The sequence below is a fragment of the Ambystoma mexicanum genome, chromosome 2p, assembly GCF_040938575.1.
Source record: "Ambystoma mexicanum isolate Mex_15411 chromosome 2p, UKY_AmexF1_1, whole genome shotgun sequence".
In the NCBI taxonomy this organism is placed as follows: Eukaryota; Metazoa; Chordata; class Amphibia; order Caudata; family Ambystomatidae; genus Ambystoma; species Ambystoma mexicanum.
Genome location: NC_090923.1, coordinates 422,484,187 through 422,504,349, shown reverse-complemented (window position 1 = coordinate 422,504,349; position 20,163 = coordinate 422,484,187). Strand labels below are relative to the sequence as shown.

The 20,163-nt window shown below is 43.4% G+C and overlaps 1 protein-coding gene across 1 annotated transcript in view; it reads right to left on the bottom strand.

Moving 5' to 3' along the window:
* SLC25A26 (solute carrier family 25 member 26) overlaps positions 1-20,163 on the bottom strand; it is a 1,812,191-nt gene that overhangs the window by 357,211 nt on the left and 1,434,817 nt on the right. The window contains exon 7 of the mRNA XM_069643784.1: positions 4,567-4,636. Coding sequence (XP_069499885.1) covers positions 4,567-4,636 — 70 coding nt within the window. The remainder of the gene's footprint in view (positions 1-4,566; positions 4,637-20,163) is intronic.

The following is a 20,163-nucleotide window of genomic DNA, read 5'->3' as shown; positions in this document are numbered from 1 at the left end:
GCATTCCGTCTACTACCGGTGAGAGAAGAGTCCCAGAGGTGGCTATGTATGCAGTGGGAAGGCAAATTCTTTGTGGACAGGTGCCTCCCAATGGGTTGCGCCATTTCATGTGCATATTTTGAGAAAGTAAGCTCATTCATGCAATGGGCACTTACAAAGGAAGATGAGGGGGCGCAGGTAGTACATTACCTGGATGATTTTCTATTTGTGGGGCCACATGGCTCCAATCAATGTCAAAACACGCTGCAGAAATTCATAGCATTGGCAAAAGAGTGGGGCGTCCCATTAGCAGAAGAAAAAACCACAGGCCCAACACAAGCAATACAATTCCTAGGCATCGAAATAGACTCGCGAATGGGGGAATGCAGGATCCCGGAAGAAAAGGTAGCAGACTTACTAAGTAAAATCAAAGACCTGACAGGGAAAAGCAAGGCCACAGTTAAGGAGCTACAGTCACTGGCAGGGAAACTGAACTTTGCAGGAAGAATCATACCGCAAGGTAAAATATTCCAGAGAAGGTTAGAGCTGAGAACAAGAGGGGCCAGAGAAGGACACCACAGAGTGAGAATTGGGGAAGGTATAAAAAGAGACATGGGGATATGGGCAGAATTCTTAAAATCTTTCAATGGCTCAGTAATCTGGCGCACACCTATAAATGAAGAGAACGAAAGGGTGTTGTTCACAGATGCAGCCGGGGGTTCGGTTTCGGCGCAATTCTAGGGACAGAATGGTGTGCGGAAGAATGGCCAGAAGAATGGCAAAAATCAGAATGGACTAATAATATTACATTGTTGGAAATATTCCCAATATGGGTAGCGCTATGCGCATGGGAAAAAGAGCTGAGCTGCAAGGATTTAAATGTATGGTCGGATAACATGGCAGTAGTACATGTCATAAATAACGGGAGCACATCATGCCCACTAGTGCTGGAAATAATGAGGGTTATAACCCTAACTTGTCTTATGAATAATGTCAGCATAAAGGCAAGGCATATCGCAGGTGAAGCAAACGTGGTCGCTGACGCCTTATCTCGCTTTCAGTGGGACAGGTTCAGAGAATTGCGCCCGGATGCAAAAAGGAAAAAAACGCCCACGCCAAGGAAGGCGTGGGTACCTCTGGAAGAATGGGAGGAAGCACGGTCAACTACAAGGTTGGCTCAGAAAAGGAAAAAGAACCACAGGAGCAGACGGTAGAGAAGTTGGCCAGAAACGCCATAACATACACAACTGGTGAGCAATATAAAAAGCATGTGAATAATGTATTAAGGGAAACAGGAGCCAAAAAGGTCGGGTACATCACAGTGGCAATGTTATGTGATTTTGTGGGGAGCGCATTTTCGCAAGGAAAGAGGAAAAGTTGGGCAGCAGCACACCTGGCGGCGATAGCATACACAGTGAAAGTGGCCGGGATAGCAGACCCGACAACAAATTCACGAATAAAATACGCAATGAAGGGGTGGGCAAGGTTAGAAGGAAAGACACCTGACAGCAGGAGGCCTCTGAATTTTGCAAAGATTACGATACTGTTAAAACTCTTACACAGCACATGCAACAGCAGCTACGAGATCAAATTGTTTAGGGCAGCATTTGCATTGGCATATTATGGGGCACTAAGGGTCGGGGAGCTAGTAGCGCGTAACACAGCGGCAGTGGATGGCTTAGAAAAAACCGACATATGCATAGGGGCCGAAGGAATGGCAATATTACTAAGGAAGTCCAAAACAGACCAAGGAGGGAGGGGGCGGACAATAGAAATAAATTGTATCAAAGAAAGAGAGTACTGCCCAAGGTGCATCACGAAGCAATTCCTCAAAGTGCGTCCAGAAGTAGGGGGCCAGCTATTGATACATAGGGACGGTAGGGCCCTCAGCAGGTATCAATTTCAAGAAGTACTAAAGAAAACTATAACAAAGGCGGGGTGGGACAAGGCAGAGTTCGGGACCCACTCTTTTAGAATAGGTGCAGCCACATCAGCATGGGCAGGTGGATTGGGGGCAGAGGGAGTAAAGAGTATCGGGGGTTGGAAATCGCAATGTTTCAAGAGGTATGTGCGAGAAAACATGATATGATTCATTTCCCATTTTCCATGCAGACAAAACACCCTACAAATCAGCATGGATAGTCGGCCATTCATTCGTGACAAGAGCAGGCAGGTGGATCGAGGATTACAGAGAGGGTTTGCATTTCAAAAGAACAATAACTTCATGGTGGGGCCTCCCAGGGATGCATTGGGAGGACATCCACGACAGGCTGTCAGATCTGATTGGTTTCAGGGACCCCCCCGAGTTTTTGGTCATCCACCTCGGGGGGAACGACTTGGTCAGAACAAACCGGGGCGAGCTAATGCGCGACATGTGCGAATCACTAAGGGCGATAGCGCACTGCTGGGGTAAAACGAAAATCTTTATGTCAGAGATCATAACTCGCAGAATCTGGTACGGGGCGCGCAAGAGGCAGGCCATGAGACGGCACGGAAAAAACTGAACAAAGCGATAGAGAAGTACTGCAGGAGCACAGGACTCCATTTCATAAAACATGGGCTATCACAGAACGACCCAGACTGGTTCCACCAGGACGGGGTACACATGTCCAACAAGGGCTGGGGGAGATTTGCGGACAACATCTTTCAGGCACTAGCGGCACAGGGTTGCAAATAAGGGGGCGGCAGGGTCACTGTTTTGGGGGGACCTGAGCGGTTTAGACAAGCAACCCCTCAGGTGTGGCGGCACGTGTCCAGGAAAGGATGCCACAGGACAACGAAATGGAGGCTAAAGGAAGGGGGGCATCCCAACCCCTGGACACGAGGTGCCCAAAAAGTGTTAGCTACTGTACAGTTGTCATAACCAGTGTATAGCGTCATTTGTTGTATATAATAAACAGGCCTACGGCCACTAATTCTTCCACGCAAACAGAACTGTGCACGCATTATCATTTCTGGGTCAGGGCATAGAACAACAGGGCCAAGAGCAGGGGGGGGAACCCACACTACTCAGCCTAGTAGCAGCTGCCTGTAGAAGGCACAAGCACTGATGATTGATGGGCCCCTGCCCTGCCCCGGGCCTCCAACGACTGCCCAGCACTCACTGCTGCAGCCTCAGGGTTCGGTTCACCCCCCTGGGCCATGTGCTGCCTCCAGGTCTCCTCGCTCTGGAGTTCGTCGGCTGCTAGCTACGCCTGCCTTGCGGGCGTTCTGCGCTGAATTCACTGCCCTGTACGTGGGCCATCCCTCGTCGCCAGTGTAATGTTGGCTCTTGCCTGCAATCACTGGGGCCTCTGGGATCAGGCAGCCAGGGCGCACGTAATGCTGCACGGGAAGAAGGGACGGAGCTCTAACTCTCTACGTATTTATTCATGCCCCTCCACGTCACTTACCTCCCCCCTCCCTCGTCGCGCCCTCCCTAGCCTCGGACTACATTTCCCCACAGTACAGATGGGCTTATTTCGGTGCTCTATGATCATTTTTGTAAGGCAGTGAATCCCCTTTCAAGCAGCACATTCGTTATACAAATATTGTGGACTGGGAACAATTCTACAGAGTATATGATATGATATGATAGGTTATTTATAATGCGCTTAATACCCAGAGGTTTCTAAGCGCGTCCGTGGTGCTTCGTGTCGTTTTGCTTCCAAGGTGAGCACGTTGCTTCTGTGCTATCCCCCCGAGACACCTCTGCTATAACCAGAGGGAAAGTGTCATTCCCCCGCACCCCCTCCCACCTGCTCTGACACCAAGATGACAAGGTCATAGTTTATTCCTAAATGCAGGGGTGTCCCATTAATTGCTCATTAATGAGATTGGATTGCAGCATTTCCTGTCACTATAGAAATGAAAGGATCTAGGAGTGGCTTCGCGGGCTGTGAACTTGTGTATTCCTGGGCCGTTTAAAATGTGTAGTATGTTGGTAAATGTATTGAGAACTAATACACTTTCCTCAGGAATTAGTAACAAAGATGGGACCCCCGTACGCATAGGACATGTTTTGATTACTAAAGGGTAACACAATATTGCATGCGGTCATTCCCTTTCCTTTGCACCTCCGCCAGAGCTGCCCAGATGTTTGACTGCCCAGTGTTGCAACACTGAAAGCGCCTGCCTTGGGGCTTGCTCTGCCACATCCACTGCTCTCCGGACACCAGTTAATCCCTGCTTCTGTCAAGCCTGTCACGTGAAGCGTGAATCATGGACTCCCGTTGAAATCATTCAGCCCCCTGGGGAATCGCTTGGGGCAGACAGCTGCACCATCCTGCACCCAAGCAGTGTGTTCTGCCCGAGGAATGTACAAATCTTCTCAAACCAGCCCCAAAATCCTGACTGACAGGGCCTCCTCTTCAAACGTCCGAAATGTGTCTAAAACAAATTGCCTGTTCTTCAAACGGACACCTGAGTCCACCGCCCTGCTCTCGATGTTCCCACCCACTCCGGGGACCTCTCCTTAAACAAGCTCAGGATGTTTTACGTTGAAAAACACATAGAAAAACTGCTTGTGAGCATGCGAATCTAGTTTTATTTTTCCCCCCTCAAGCTCACGTAATATCGCTAAATAACCCATAATATAATCGTCTGCACCTGCAAAAGCTCCACAGACCGCCGACTGCCAAGAAGCCACGACGTGACCCTGCTTCCACGACCAGAGATCCTGCAAAAAGAGAGAAGGGAAAGCGAGTTATTATTAAACGCCCCTGTGGGTTAATGCGAAGGATGGGAACTACAAGTGAAACTTATTTGTATAGCATTTTTCAGTGATGCATTGAGTGATGTTCCCAAGAAACTCAACTACGCACTAACTCAAGCAGATGGGTTGGGGGTTGGAGGAGGGGACAGCGAGCCAGCTGTGGAAATGAAGAGCACCCAAAACAAATCCCATTCTGGACTTGAGATTTATGTTTCAACCCTGCAGCCATGCAGCTTTTCAAATGTGCTATGATTTTACTGACGTGACAAATATGAAACAGAATACTGACAAAACGCTACCCATGATTTATCATCTACCAGGAGGTGAAGTGAAGTGCATTTCTCCATATTTGCAAAACCAAAGAAACTATTTTTCCACACGTTTTACGTGTTGGTGCTATTTTTCGATGCTAACACCATATGGGAAGAGAACTGTAATTCACTTCAACATTACATTTTTAAAGAACGCTCACTTACCCAGAAACTAAGGCCAATGTGTGACTCTCAGAAAGTCACGGTTGCTTACCCCCTGTATTCAGATTGTAATATAATTACTCTAATAATAATGACTACTTTTTTTTATTGTGTTATGGTTTATAAGAAATCTTTCACATTTCTTCAGTTTACAAAAACATACGATATAAAAGAAATAACATTACACAAAATGTAGACACACACAACATTCAAACAATTAGATTACATACAATGGGCCTCATTATGAGTTTGCTGGTCTGGTAACTACGGTACCACAGGCTTGCCGGTACCATAGTTCCCGGACCGGCAAACTACGAGTTGTGCTCGTGGGTGCCTTTCTACTCGCCAGGTAGAACCTGGCAGACAGAAAGGTCCCCGCGAGCACAGCATATCGGATGCACAGGCACCGTTATGAATGGGGAGCATCTTTTTTCCAGCGGCCGCAAATGGGCAATTACCGGGTCCGGCAGGGCCGGAATGCCACGGTAATAGCCCATTCGCGGGAGCCGGAAAACATTGCAAGTTTGGTGGCAGCCTGCCGGTTTTGCCGGCAAGGCTACCACCACACTTGTAATGAGGACCAATGAGTTGCTTAAAACCCCAAAGTCTATGATAAAAGGAATAGTGCGCTCAGAAATGTTATTGTCCCGAGGGTTCGGACATGTTTTTTTAAGCATACGTGGATTGATCATACAAACATTTCCTATGTACCTTACCATAGTTTTTCACGTTTGTACACATGCGAAATCAGGCAGCAGGGCGTGGCCATTTTGTGATAATCTTATCCTTTGCTGCATCGCCCAAGCAGGACTGCCCTGACGGCACTAATTCATATGCCCCGCCCCTGAGCCTGACATCACTAGACGCATACCAGCCATTTCACGACGCCAAAGCACATCTCGTGTCAACGTTCTCTGCGTTTCAGCTAATGACGTGTCGCCATGGAAATGGCAGGACGCCTCTTTCCTCAATAAGTATAAACAGACCACTCCACAACAGACAACATCAGATTTTCTTTTCCATTTCTCTCATTGTCTTTCTTTGAGTATTCTGTGCCTCGTTTCTGTGCTCTGGTCAGCTACCTTTGTTGCTTGTAGCCTGTGCGAACAGACACCAGTACCATTACTGTACATTATTTTCGTTTCCCCCACAATGGCAACAATACAGCCCTACCAGTATGAGCCGGAGTATTCCGAGGCAGAATTACTCGAAAGAGAAAGCTGCGGAAATGATGGGGCTTCGGATGACAGTTGGGAGGACGATTCAACAGATCAAGAGCCTGAGCCTAGTCACATGGACACCGTTTCCACCTGGTGCACCAGCAATCGGTGCACGCTAATGCCTACCGAGGAGGAGAAATGCTGCTGCAGAGAAAACTCTGGATGCTTGTCCTACATATCTCAAGGGGAGACACGCCCGCTATGCGTTACCAAGCTGCCAGAATTCAGGGCAGCCTGCCTCACATGGTCTGTGTTGAGGATTATGATGGTGTTTACACACAAACTTCGCGCAACAGTTCGCCCTCGGAATCCAAGTAACAAGTAAGTATACTCTGGTTGTGATGTCACTTACGCCACTACTATTTCATGGTTGTCTTCTATAGTGTCGTAACTGCAACATATCATTGTCAAACCAATTTAGTCTTGCAATTCTCTAGTAACAGTCGTATAATAGTGGTTCAATATTGTACAGTGTCTAGATAGCATTTGTACTGGCAACAATGCCATTGAATACAAGAATTGTCATTGGCAACTAAGGTTTAATACACTTATCTTGGTCATTTAAAAACAGTCTGTATCCTTATCTTTCACAGGTGGTACAGGCTGGTGGCCTATCGTTCGTACACATGGTGGCTTCATGGGAGGCTTGGATACAGCGTTCGACGAGTAATACCCCGCCTATGTCGTTGGTGCCATTCGAGGAAAATTCCCCAGTGACAGCGGTCAATACAGAGGATTTTCCCTTGCTGTGCTGCAACCTGAACTTTACAATGTGTAGTACATTTGTGCCATAAAATTAAGAAACAAAATAAAGCACAACAGAACTTTTATCAATGGTTGCTTTAGTTTTTCAGGGAATCAAGTGGGTCTCCATTCAGCAGTGTCAAGGGCCTTGTCTGCACGCCTCAGACTCATCCACCCCCTCGACCCCCTCCATTATTAAAGGCAGTTGGCACCACTGGATGTGCTCTGCCAAAGGGGACTGAACAGGGGTGCAAAAGGCCAAGGTGCCAAACACCATGTACACTTCAAAGTTATCTTACGCCCAGGGGCCATTGTACACATGCCCTCCACAGACACCGGTTCTCCAGGCAGGATCCCCTGAAGCAGGCCGCGCCCCTACAATCCACATAAGACCATGCCATTTACACGTCATTCATTCACATATACACCCTCTTTTCTAATTCTTTATAAACCACTTGATATTTATCATGAGAACATCTTTGAGCACTGCAAGTCAACTTGTGAACGTGCTACCTGAGAAACTCGGTGACGACTGAGAATCTGTTCGTCATCGTGCTGAGAACTTCTGTGACCACTGCGAGTCAGCTCGTTGTCGTGCTACCTGTGAACATCTCCCTGTTCTCCTGCCACTAACTACCCTGCTTGCTGAATCTAATTGCTTGTTGGTCAAGGTAAGGGCATGTTACCTAATCATATCTCTTTGATCTCTAAATTTTGATATATTTCGAACAAAGGTACCCAGTAGTGTTATATTTATTAGTCTCATTGCCATTGACTTGAGTTTACTTTGTTATGTTATCAATATAACAATTGTCATCAGTGTCAATTGTCATCGAATTACATCCTTCGCGGACCGTGTCTATAATATAACATGTTTCCTTTTGATGCATGATAGTACATTCAAGGGACGAGTAACATGTTCTGATTTTTGTCACTTCAATTAATTGTTTATGAAAGTTATCCTATAATACAGCCGGCCACGCTGCACTGGTTTTGCAGTGGTGACCAAAACATACTTTGCTTAGAAGAATGTATGGTATAATTACTTCTTTCTCACGTTTTAATGCAAAGTAAATTTTGAATAATGTTGACCTTTGTTTTTGCAGAATTTGCAACAATGCCTGCATGTGTGATTTTCGGTTGCCCTTCTAAAACCCATGAGAAATCAGGCACTATAACGCATGTATTCCCAAAGCTTATAGAACGAATAAGAGAATGGGTCAGATATTGCGGATATATGCACCGGCAGAGCTTGAAAGTAGAGTCAAAGAAGTCTTGGAGGACAAGAGGGGTGATCGATTCCGCATCTGCAGCCTGCACATTACCCGAATATGTACAACCCATCCATGTACATAAAGAATAATCAACTCAGAACTACTCAAAAATTGCCCCCAAATGTAATTCTGACTCTATTCATTCACATGCCGCCTCAGTTGAGTCACAGTTCCGGAGTTAGCAGTAGCCCTTGGAGTAGTGAACAGGTAACTAAATGGACAGATTGGTGTTTTAGGTGTAAATGTCCCTTATAATACTTTTCATATTTACAAGATTGTATTGATTTTTAAATAAATACCATTTTGCTAAACATCTGTCCTTGTTTTTAGAAGCCTCATAGAAAATTGATTTATGGGCGCAGATAACTATGCTATAGTGTCCTTTGAAATAAGCATAATGTTTTCGTAATCTGTCTCCTTACATGCCAATATTTAAGATTAGCATTTCTAAATCAAATAATATTTTCCCTTTACAACTTCATGACTGTGCACTGAATATGAAGGAGCAAGATTCAGCATCCATGTCTTGTCTGGAGTCAACAACCACTTAGAGCGTGTATCAGGTAGTGTTACTTAGCTATTCAGTTTCCGGAATTGTTTTATACATGGAATTTGAAATAATCTTATCATATTTATGTATCGTGCCATTCGTTTACACAATGTTTCATTCGTGGTTTGCTATTGATATGTACCAATGTCTGCGTCACAATGTGTGTGTTCAATTTCAATTTTTTCATCCATACTAATACAAGTACTGTATTTCAGGGAGATGCTGAAGCTTCGACTACAATTACATCATCTCTTGTAGTTCATCCAGAGCCAGAGGTATGCGTACTGACAGCTCCCTTGAATGAAAGAAAGTCAGTCCTAGATCTGCTACTATTAGACAGTGACAATATTAGAAACAAGCAATGACTTATTTTAAATGGATACTCTTTTCTGGGGATGTATACAAGATCCGGATATAGAAGAAGAGGCACGTGGATCCGAGTCGGTGGACCAGCTTGCTGTTGCTGACGTTACAGTAAAGAAGGTTTCAACGAAAAGCAAGAAAGATAAGGTAATTTATAAACAATTTCAATTTTTAAACAGTGTTTTTTGCTGGGGCTTGATAAAATGCTTTTTTTAATGTAAATTGTCCAATACCGTATGTTGGATTTACATTGAACATCTTTTTCCAACTTGTCCTCTAGATGCCCAATGGCGTACGGACTATGCAGACACAGACAGCGACACAAATGAGACATGCTGCTTGCCAAACTGATTTCACCATGGAGCAACTATTAATTGAGGCGCATGTTCAGACTCTAAATGCATTTGCACAATGGCCATAAAAGGAATTTAATGTGACCGGCGAAGCCAGCAAAGTGTTTTTGGACCATTGCTACAATGCGACTGCTCCACCAGATGAAGATGAAACTGAATGTGTTGAAGATGCTTTTGAATTAGTCGCAGACCACTTGACACAATCGACACCCGCTAAAAAAGGGCCACCCAAAAATCAATCGACATTGATGATTTCTCTGATTCACGTTCACGTAACAGACGCTGAAATGACAGAGACTGAAGCATCAATACAATTGACCGAGAAAATAGACAAAGATCTCAACTACAGTATGTCCAGTTTGGCTGATATGTCAACCATAGTTCAGTCAGAAACAACATTAATGCAGGATGACAGTCTAATAAAGGAGGCCAATAGTATTCGACAGCAGCTAGATGGAGATTATAAAGATGTTGAAATGTGTGCATTCAGTGAGAGGGGAACTATGTTGGAAGCCATTGGTGAATGTGACTCGTCTATCACAAGGCAGTAACCTCAAAATGCATGCCACCTGTGAAAAGATCCATGAAAAATTGTCATGGTCAGCTCAACCAATGCTGGGGAAACTGCCAGCTGGCAATCTACTGTGTGCAGCAGCTTTACTTTTCAGTGGCTCTAGTTTCATTAAGTTGTCCAGTTTCTGTCAATGTGTGGGACTCCATTTCATTTCTAAAACGCAGTACTACAAATATCAACGTCAATATCTATTCCTTGCCATTAGTGAAACTTGGAAAATTGAACAATTGTCTATTCAAAGTACATTCTCAGAAAAACAGTTCAGGCTAGCTGGAGATGACAGTGTGACAGCCCCGCATTTTCAGCAAAGTACTGCACATACCACTTTCAGTACATGGAAAGTAAAAAAAATAGTGAGTTTGGTGGTCATGCAGGTGTCCGAATGTAAATCCTCAGTGGCCATGGAGAAACTTGGTTTTATTAAATCACTGGAAGATCTACAATCGAGAGGAATGCAAATCGACCTCATAGCCACGGACAGACATGTTTCAATAGCCAAGACAATGAGAGAGCAGTTTCCAAATATTTGCCATCAATTTGATGTATGGCACGTTGCCAAATCCATCAATAATAATAAAATCTCAGCTGCCGGGAAAAAAAAAAGCTTCGGAAAGTATTTCACAGTGGTCCCAGTCTTTCAGCAACCAAATTCGGTGGAGCTCCAAAACTTGTGATGGGTCTTTGGAAAATCTACTCGAAAAATGGCAGTCACTAATGCACCACTGTTCCAACGTTCACTCTTGGACAAAAAACCAACATTTCCACCAATGTGAACATGGCCCTTTGTCGCTGGAGCAGGAACGGAAGAAGAAGTGGTTGATTCCATCTTCACCTCCACACAAAGCCCTTGAGAAGATTGTGTTTGATAAAACTCGATCAAGAGATCTGAAGGGACTGACAGAATTCTGTCACACGGGAGATTTGGAGGTGTTCCACAATATGTGCCTAAAGTACAGGCCAAAGAGATTGTATTTTGGCATTGAAGGGATGAAATATAGGACATTACTAGCGGTATCAGTGCATAACGAGAATGTAGGCCGCGAAGAATCGAGGACTGCGGGAAACCTTGGGATGCTTCGCTACACTATGGCCTTTACGAAAAGAAGCAAAAAATGGGTGGTCAAGCCAGTATATGAGAAAATGGAATTTGATTTTGTGAAAGATCTTATTATTAATGTTTTAGATATGCATAATCATGGAATTGAGCACAATTTTGTTACGAGTACACATACATTGCCACAAAACATTGTCAACGTGCCCTGTCCACCTAAAGCAGTGCTCGTGGAACAGTTCAAATCCAGGTACAAATGATTACCATCTGTTTTTTTGATCAACAGTATTTTTATGAAGTGTCCTAATAAAGCATCCTTTTTGTCTTTTAAAATGTATCCTCTTTGTTAAAAAGTTTTTTCAAATAGTACAATTTTTACGATTGCCATACAATGTAACGCTGTGCCTTCCCAGTTCACAGTTTTGTCGAGCTACTGTGGGACCTTCACTGATCGTGTGAGGGCCAGATGGATAACAGCGTGAAAGAAACTTTGGGGTTAGGCAGTTGACTTACCATACAGTTGCCCAAATAGCTGAATAACTGCTCGTCCCACAAAAGGGCTGAGACCTAGGCTACATAAGATACGCTGCACGCAAGAAGTACTGACTGTGAACAAAACAGCGCATCAAAGTACGTTGTTGGTGAGAAATAGAAGCACTCTGACCAATATATTCTTGGGGGCATGTGTTGGGGGTAGTAAGGAAGGGGTGGGTTGGTTGAGCCCCCGGTCAACATACATTATACGTGAAAGTGGCATCCTGATCTTGCACCCACGGTGGACGTCTCCTTTGCCAATCTACTGCCATGGGGAAGGAGGCCGTGACATAAGCAGAGGTGGGGCTATTGCTAGACACACTTTGACTCCATTTTGTGTACCCTCGCCTCCAATATTAGAGTAGGGCGCATTCTGTCATTGCAAAGTTTCCCCTACCCCTCCGCAGCACCACGAACAGCGAGCAATGACAGCCACCACATTTTTCCTCCTGTGCCCGTGCTTCACAATTCCAGTTCTCATGGATGCGGTGAGACAAGATGTTGCAAACTAAGAATGTATCTTCATTCTGAGTGAAGGTCACCAGCTTTGAATTTATGCTTGCGAGCTGAGGAAGACAACGCATCACACACACAGTTTAAGGTTCAATTGTTTTTGGACCTTGAGAGAAAGGGACCATTCCGAAAGGAATTGAATTAAAGGAAGGGTGCAATAATGTAAGATATGATAAGGTTATACATTCATAAACTGGATAAAGGAACATGTACGTTCAGTTTATGAAAAATCGTTGATCCGAACGGAGTCTGCGTTAGGCCAAGAGAATGGAAATGCCGAATATAGTGTAAGTTTGACTTTTGACGATTTTATACCCAGACGAGTCAACTTATGATTAGCTGACCGTTACTCCTGAGTTACATTGTACTCATTTGTTCTATGTGGCATATTGCAATGAAACGTAAGTAGAACCTTTATGTGTACCGGTCTTTCTAACGTGCACATGGGCAGTCCAGCATCGAGATGCATGTAGACCACCACTCGGTTCCCCCAGGTTCAACGCTAATATTTTATTAAAATGCCATCTATGTGTACCTCAAATTGTAGCGTCAGCTTCCGCATCCCGTTTAGAGCCGAACGTTAGTTTTAACACAATGCCGAATTAATTAGTAAAATGAAAAATTGTAATAAAGATCGGCTACTGAGACACATTTCTATTATGTTTTCCAAACAGGTACATCCTGCCATTCTGCGATTGTCAGCGATTCCAGATACCAACTGATGGCTTTTTCAACCGGCAGCTGCAGATACAAGTCAATAGTTGGATATATTTGACTCTTTTTTGGGATAATCGCCAAGGGCCGATATGCCCTTACGCGGTATCAGCGATTAGGAGCAACATAAAATCCTTTACGGTGGTCTAGCGCCAAGTTGATGCACAAGCCATGCAATTCACCGTGCGACCAAAGCGCTTCTTTTATCCAAAACGGACACCTTGTGCACCCAAAAGGAACACCGCGTGACTCATATTAAACATTTGCGGATAGAGAGCAAAGAAAAAAAAATCCAATTTGATTGAATATGGCAATTGCTGGATGTTCTCAGAGCGTTTATTGTGAAATAAAAGTACTTTACAAATTGTACAGTCTTGCTGTTTCCTTGTAAAGTAGAGTTTTATATTCCGAATTGTGACACGCTGTGTTGTGAGACAATGTGTGTTGATTTCAGGGTTCTCCTTCACATCACGTAGGTGATGACCGGGTGCATTTGGCTACGCTGCCCAGTAACGTCAAGGAGAAAGGAGGAGAATATCACTAGGTTTGGTGATGTCAAGCTCAGGGGTGGGGCATATGAATTAGTGCCGTCAGGGCAGGCCTGCTTGGGCGATGCGGCAACAGATAAGATTATCACCAAATGGCAGCGCCCTGCTGCCTGATTTCGCATTTGTACAAACGTGAAAAACTACGGTAAGGTACATTGGAAATGTTTGTACGATCGATCCACGTATGCTTAAAAACACACGCCCGAACCCTCGGGACAATAATATTTCTGAGCGCACTATTCCTTTAATATTCATTTAAAACAGTACTTGTACTTTAAGTCCTGAAATATCATTGATTCACATGAAAGGGAATAGTACTACATTATTATTTTTATTTTATTAATAATTTTCACATAGCGCCAACACCTCTTATTGAAGAATTTAGACATGCAGATTAACACATAACGTAAAACTTCATGCAACAACCTACCTTTTCACATCCACACTGCACCCTCCAACAACACTTTCAGAAAGAACCTTTCCCCACACATAACCCCACCCATCCACCTCCCCTGCTACCATTTGTCTGTCCTAATCTTTCTATCCTATCCAGAAAACATTTTGTAACTTCTTTTTCACCTCCCACTATTTTAACCTTTGACCTTTGTAAGGTGTACCAAGAACCTCTTTGTAGGGCCAGCGGTGTACAAAAATTCAAATAAAATAAATACAAACATTAAAAACTGTACCAAACCCTCTAACACCAACAACCTCAAAGAATCAGAAGCTCATTCAAATAGCTAGCCACAGTGCCAGGTTATGAAGACAGAAGTTAAAGAGGAAGGCGTTTGCAGCAGCTCACCACACCCTGTGAGAAGGAGGATTAATATTAAGGTGCTCTTAACCTTAAGAGTCTTAAGTCGACATTGTTTCCTACTTCAGGGACATCTTGAGCCATGTAAGATCCAGGAATTTTCTGTCAAGTAGGTGGGTTTACTGGAACGGATGACCTTATGAAGGTTTCTCAAAACAGGCACAATGTGAAAACATTCCTGGTTGTTTAGACAGGGTCTCCAAGTACGGACGGCAAAAGTCCAATTCACACCCTGTTTTTAGGATATCTACATGATATGCATTTCAAAAAACTAAATGTAAAGGGGAGGTATTAATATAGTCAAATGTTATCTTGAAAACCTTGTGTATTTTGGGCTACCAAGGACTGTACTTGGTGACTGCTGTCCTAGACAATAGCTTGGTAGCAGCATGACATCCTTGGGGTGAGCAAGTAGATGTTTAAGAATCGCCAAAAGAATGGGATTTTCAATGTCGTGTCTTGAGATGCAACAAAGCATGAACTAATTAATAAAAGCCTACTGAAAAATATGACTTATTTAATATAGCTAGAAAGAAAATGAAACAAAATGGGAGATTGACCTAAATAATTAATTTGGGAAGAAAACGAATAAGTAAGATTCAACAGCCTCCCTCAAGATTTGGCTAAAAGTGGCAGAATGAGCGGAACTTGGACAGTAGGGAAAAATAAGGGGTAGATACCTGGAATGAAAGGGCAGTGATTCCATTTCATGTGCCATGGTCTTGTAGCCCTCTTGGGTACCACGCACCTTCCTGCTTAATTCCTCAACAACTGTTAACTAGTAGGATATTTCACACTGTATCTATGGTCTGGGGTGGAAGGTTGATCACTGTATATAGAAGAAGCTCAAGGAGCAAGAGCATACAATCTACCAGACAAGCAGGTAACCTTATCCGATGTCCAGCACTTTTGATTTTGACTCGTGAGTAGATCATAAAAAAGGAAAATGGGAGGATTACTCAAACAACATTGAGCAAGGGCCATATAAACAGATGTCCAAGCACATAGTCAAACTGAACTTAAGCCATAAAGTCAGTGGTCGTGTTACTCTGCAAATTGAAATCATGCTGGGTAGCAAATCTTGCATACTGTTTAAATGGCTAATTACGTCTTTAAAATGAAAAAGCAAACACAGTACTACCAGAATTGTTTGAAAAGGCTTTTTATATCTATGTATTCAGTTACATTTAGTCAAAAGGGTTTTAAATGTATTGCAAGCTTTTATGCTATCTGCATTCTATTTTACACAACAACAAACACCAGGAACAAATAATCCTTTGTGTGGTCAAAATAAAACTTCAGAGTTAAACAGACATCCATACTGTATATTGTTGACTGTTCCTCAAATCACCACATTTAGGGGGAAATTCCACTTGGATTTGGTATCCATCACTAAGGTGTTATATTGGACTTTCTCCATATTCAAGCATGACAGTTATTCTATTTATATAATGGTCTCATTGACAAAACCATAAGATGTCAGTCTCTTGCTCATGATTAATACAGACACTCAGTACTGGACTACTGCAACTCTACACACATATGAGGCTTTATTCCTCACCTGTACCTGTTACAAAGCGAAGCAGGCAAGATGGGTTTTAGTCTAAGTCTATGGGATTCAATCACCACCTATTCATTATTTTATTCCATGTGTAGAGCACAATTACTGGTATCTTAATGCCAAGAATTATGGAATGTGAAAGTTCTGAAAGCAGGCGGCTCAAAATTATATTTATTTGAGAAAAAATGCAAGTTTTCAAAGAACTCTTAAAAGGAAGTACACAAAATACAGTGGAGAGAATCGGGGAGTAATCCGTTCCAAAGTCGAGACAATTGGCTATAGAAAATATAATGACCAGAAGATTATAAGAGGAGGACTGAAGCGGTCAGGTTGGATAATAATGACAAAGCTGTAGCATCAAAAACATTGTACGGTTAGTGTGGTGAGATTTAAAAGTGAGACAGAGATCTGAACTTAACTTACTTGCTGATTGGAAGCCAATGCCCCTGCATGCTGCTATCATGCTGCTTCCAGGCTAATGTCTGATCATGTTTCACCTACAAACAGCCGAGGAAACATGATCCGACCTCACAAATAGCAGGTGAAACATGATCATATATGGTTAGACCCAACAGGATCCAGGCAGATGGCTTCTGAACACGTTGCCGAGAACTGATAGAAGACTAAAGGACAATCAAAAATGGGCATTACTGTAGTGAAGTGTACAAAATATGAAGCCATTGGTTGCTAAGATTTTAGCAGCGAAGGAGAAAGGTGTAGAGCTCTCTCTGAAGAGATTAAAGAGGAAATAAACACACATGAGTAACAGAAGGAATATGACAGGAGAGAGAGTTAAGACAGTATCGATCTCTGCAACCAGATGTTTTAAGACAAGAAATGGCCCGGGCAGAGGCTTAAACAACAGGGGATAAGGATCTTAGGCTTGGCACTATTCAACTTCAACCTATTGGGACTAATCTATGACTCTACAAAGATGAGGCATACTTTGTAGGTGGCAGAGATAGAATGCAGATCACAGTTTAACCTCAGGAGGCTCATATCAGATGACAGCCTTTACCATATACTGTTGCTGTAACCAGGCCCTTATATATCTCAATATGTTAGTGAAGTCCCACTTACTTTGGATTATATTGTTATCTGGGAATTGGCATTGCTATTTTGTGATAAGCTAAGTGGTTTGTTCCCATATTTACTCTGTCCCACTCCCCAGACTCCAAAGTGGTTTAATGCACATTAAACAACGTAAACAATACATTACTAAATTAATCATCTCAACGAGTTACGTAAATTATTATGGAACATGGAATTGTATTTATTTATTTGTAACGCGCCGTGGAGCCGCAGGTATCTGGGCTCACATAGACACAAGTAGACAAACATATATAGAACAGGACTCAAGAGTGATTTATTCATATACTAACAAAGAGAGTAGGAAGGAAGATGGTTATTTGAAAAGTATGGTTTTCAGTGATGATCAAAAAGCTTTCACATTTTTATCTAGATGTAGGGCAGTTGGCAGGGAGTTCCATAACTGTGCAGCCCGATACCATAGATTTGACAGAATCCAATTTCACCTACTCAGAAATTTCCATTTTTTCTTTTCTTCGAATTGGTTAGGTGATAAGTACAATTTAAAACATGGGTGGGTTAAAGGGATAGGATAAGGTTGGGGGAAGCGGGGTGGGAGGGTGGAGAGGTGTGGGGTGTCTCCCCCTGAATAATAAAAAAATAATTTGAAGAAAATACAATTCGGAGATTTCTGTGCTTCCACTGTGGGGAAAGCCCTCCCTGGACCCTTAGCTCTATTGGATTTGTGGGTGCTGATAAGTCCCATATTGGAGGAGCGTAAATTGTGTCCGGGTTTGTATAGTGAAATAAGAGTCTTCAGGTAGACAGGAGCCTTACCATAGAGGCATTTATGGGTTATACATGAGCATTTCAAAAGCAGAAATGATTGCATCTTTTTTTTTTTTTTAATGCGGGGAAAACCCCGCCCCCTCTAGGCCCACCTTAACTATTCCACTTACTCCCCTCCCACCACTGGATTTCTTAAAAATGTCCCCAAATTTGGAGAAATAACCACAAAAAAGATGCAGTCATTTCTCCATTCAAAACTTTTCTTTCAGATACCAATTTATGCACTATGGATGCTGTCTTGAAGGGAATTCGATCAGAAATAGGGAGCCAATGTAAATATTGCCTACCAGCTGATATGTGCTCACATCTGCGGATGCCCTTAATGATGTGAACAACATTATTTTGAAGGATTTGAAACTGTTGCAAACTATTTTTGCTGGCCTCCAACAGTAATGCATTGCAATAGTTCAGGCATGAACGAATAATGGCTCGAGCGACTGAGGAACAGTTTGCCTCCGAAATGAAAGGCTTGATATTCTTGAGAAGTCTTAGGCAGTAATGACAATTCCTAGTGATATAACTAGTCTGAGTCTCAGCGCCAAGGGAAGAATCAAGAAAGACGCCCAGTATCTTAACTTTTCCAATGACATGGATAGAACAATCCTTAATGCTGAAGCATGAGTATTCCTTCCCCAGTTTGGCTCTGGCGATGGGGCTTCCGAATAACAATAATTAGGGTTTTGCTCCATTAAGACAGAGACAGTTTTCAGTCATCCAACGTTCGATGATAGCATAGATGGAATTCAGGTTCAGAGTGTCTGTGTCATGATCCTGGCTGATTTCAAGAATCAGCTAGGTGTCTCTGCGTAGTTTGTGAATAAGATACCTCGAGTCTCTAAAAGACTAGAGAGGGGTCTTAACTGCAAGTTGAAGGGCGTGGGTGAGATGCAAGCCCCCTGTGGGGCACTGCAGAGGATAGGATCAGGTTTTGCTGGAACAACACAGGATCGATCCCTGGGTCCGCGCTTAGAAATCTCTGGGTATTAAGAGCGTAATAAATAACCAATTATAAATTATACATTACAGTACAGATTCACAGATAATCTCTTATACACGGACAGCATAATTTATTGGAAGCCAACACTGAAATCCCGTTTTAATGCTTACTTTAAAGTAAAAATCTTTGGTGGCACAATTTGGTTCACCTTTATCCTTTGCACCAAAGGCCACAAACTTACTTTCAACAACTATGACAAGACAACCATTATGTTCTAGGTTAAAGCAAAACATTAAGGAAACTCGACTTCATTATTCCAGTTGTTCAATACTTGGTTAAGACATCACTAATGGCACTTCCAATGTTATGGCCCTTGAGAATGTCCCGCCCGTTGCCATGTGGAGAAATATAGCTCTTTGAGTGTTAATGACTCCGCCACCATGTGGAAAAATATAGCCCTTTGAGCCAGGTACTTATGAATGACCGCAGACTCTATTCACAATCAATCCCACATCTACAACCAGCACTCTGACTCTGACTGTCAAACCTTCCTCCACTTCGTCACCCATCATACTTCCAGATCTTACCATTGAGAACAATCCAGACATGTAATTTCAACTGACCCAGCCCCCCAATGACTCTCCTAACCCAAAATAATCCACCATCGCTGTAACGACTGGAGGGGGGTATCTGTAATTCTGCCCTCTATATGGTAGGGTAAAGGCACAGAACACCCCAGCAAGGCTTGGCAAGCAGCCAGACTTAAGCTTCCAGGTGATGCAGGCAGTAGAGTGTTTTCCCAAAGCTCCCCACAAAGGAATGTCCAGACACTATGTTAGGCACTAACACCTCTTCTTTATATACAATAAGGTTGCAGTACCTTTGGTGCCTTGGCAGGCAAAGTGGCAGAGTTTCTCAACTTTACTCAACGATTCCCTCCGAGGATGGACCCCCTTTGGAAGAAGGAGCCACTGGGATGCTGAGTTCAAGAATAAAAAGAAACCAAAGTCTTTCTGAAGTGCAGTTTACTTTTCACTGGTCTCTCCTTTGGGCGACGATTCCTCCGACTGTAGTAGTCCTGTGAAGATGAAACATGCTGCGGGCTCCTTAAAGACTTGGAAAATGAAAGTAAGACCCCTGGTCCACTTCAATGACTTCGGGGGCAGCAACGGGTGCATAGGTCACACTTTTGTTGTCAGGTTTCGGAATATTGTGGTTTTCCAAGTTTCAGTTCTTCGTTGCTGCAGCTGCAGCACAGATCTTGGTACGGCTTCTGGTGACCTGGACTCGACCACTGGAGTGGACCTCAGACCCTCACCAAGTCTGAACCCTGAGGACGTATTTGTTAGTGTCTGGTGGTGGGAAACCCACCACCGGACCTTCCACTGCA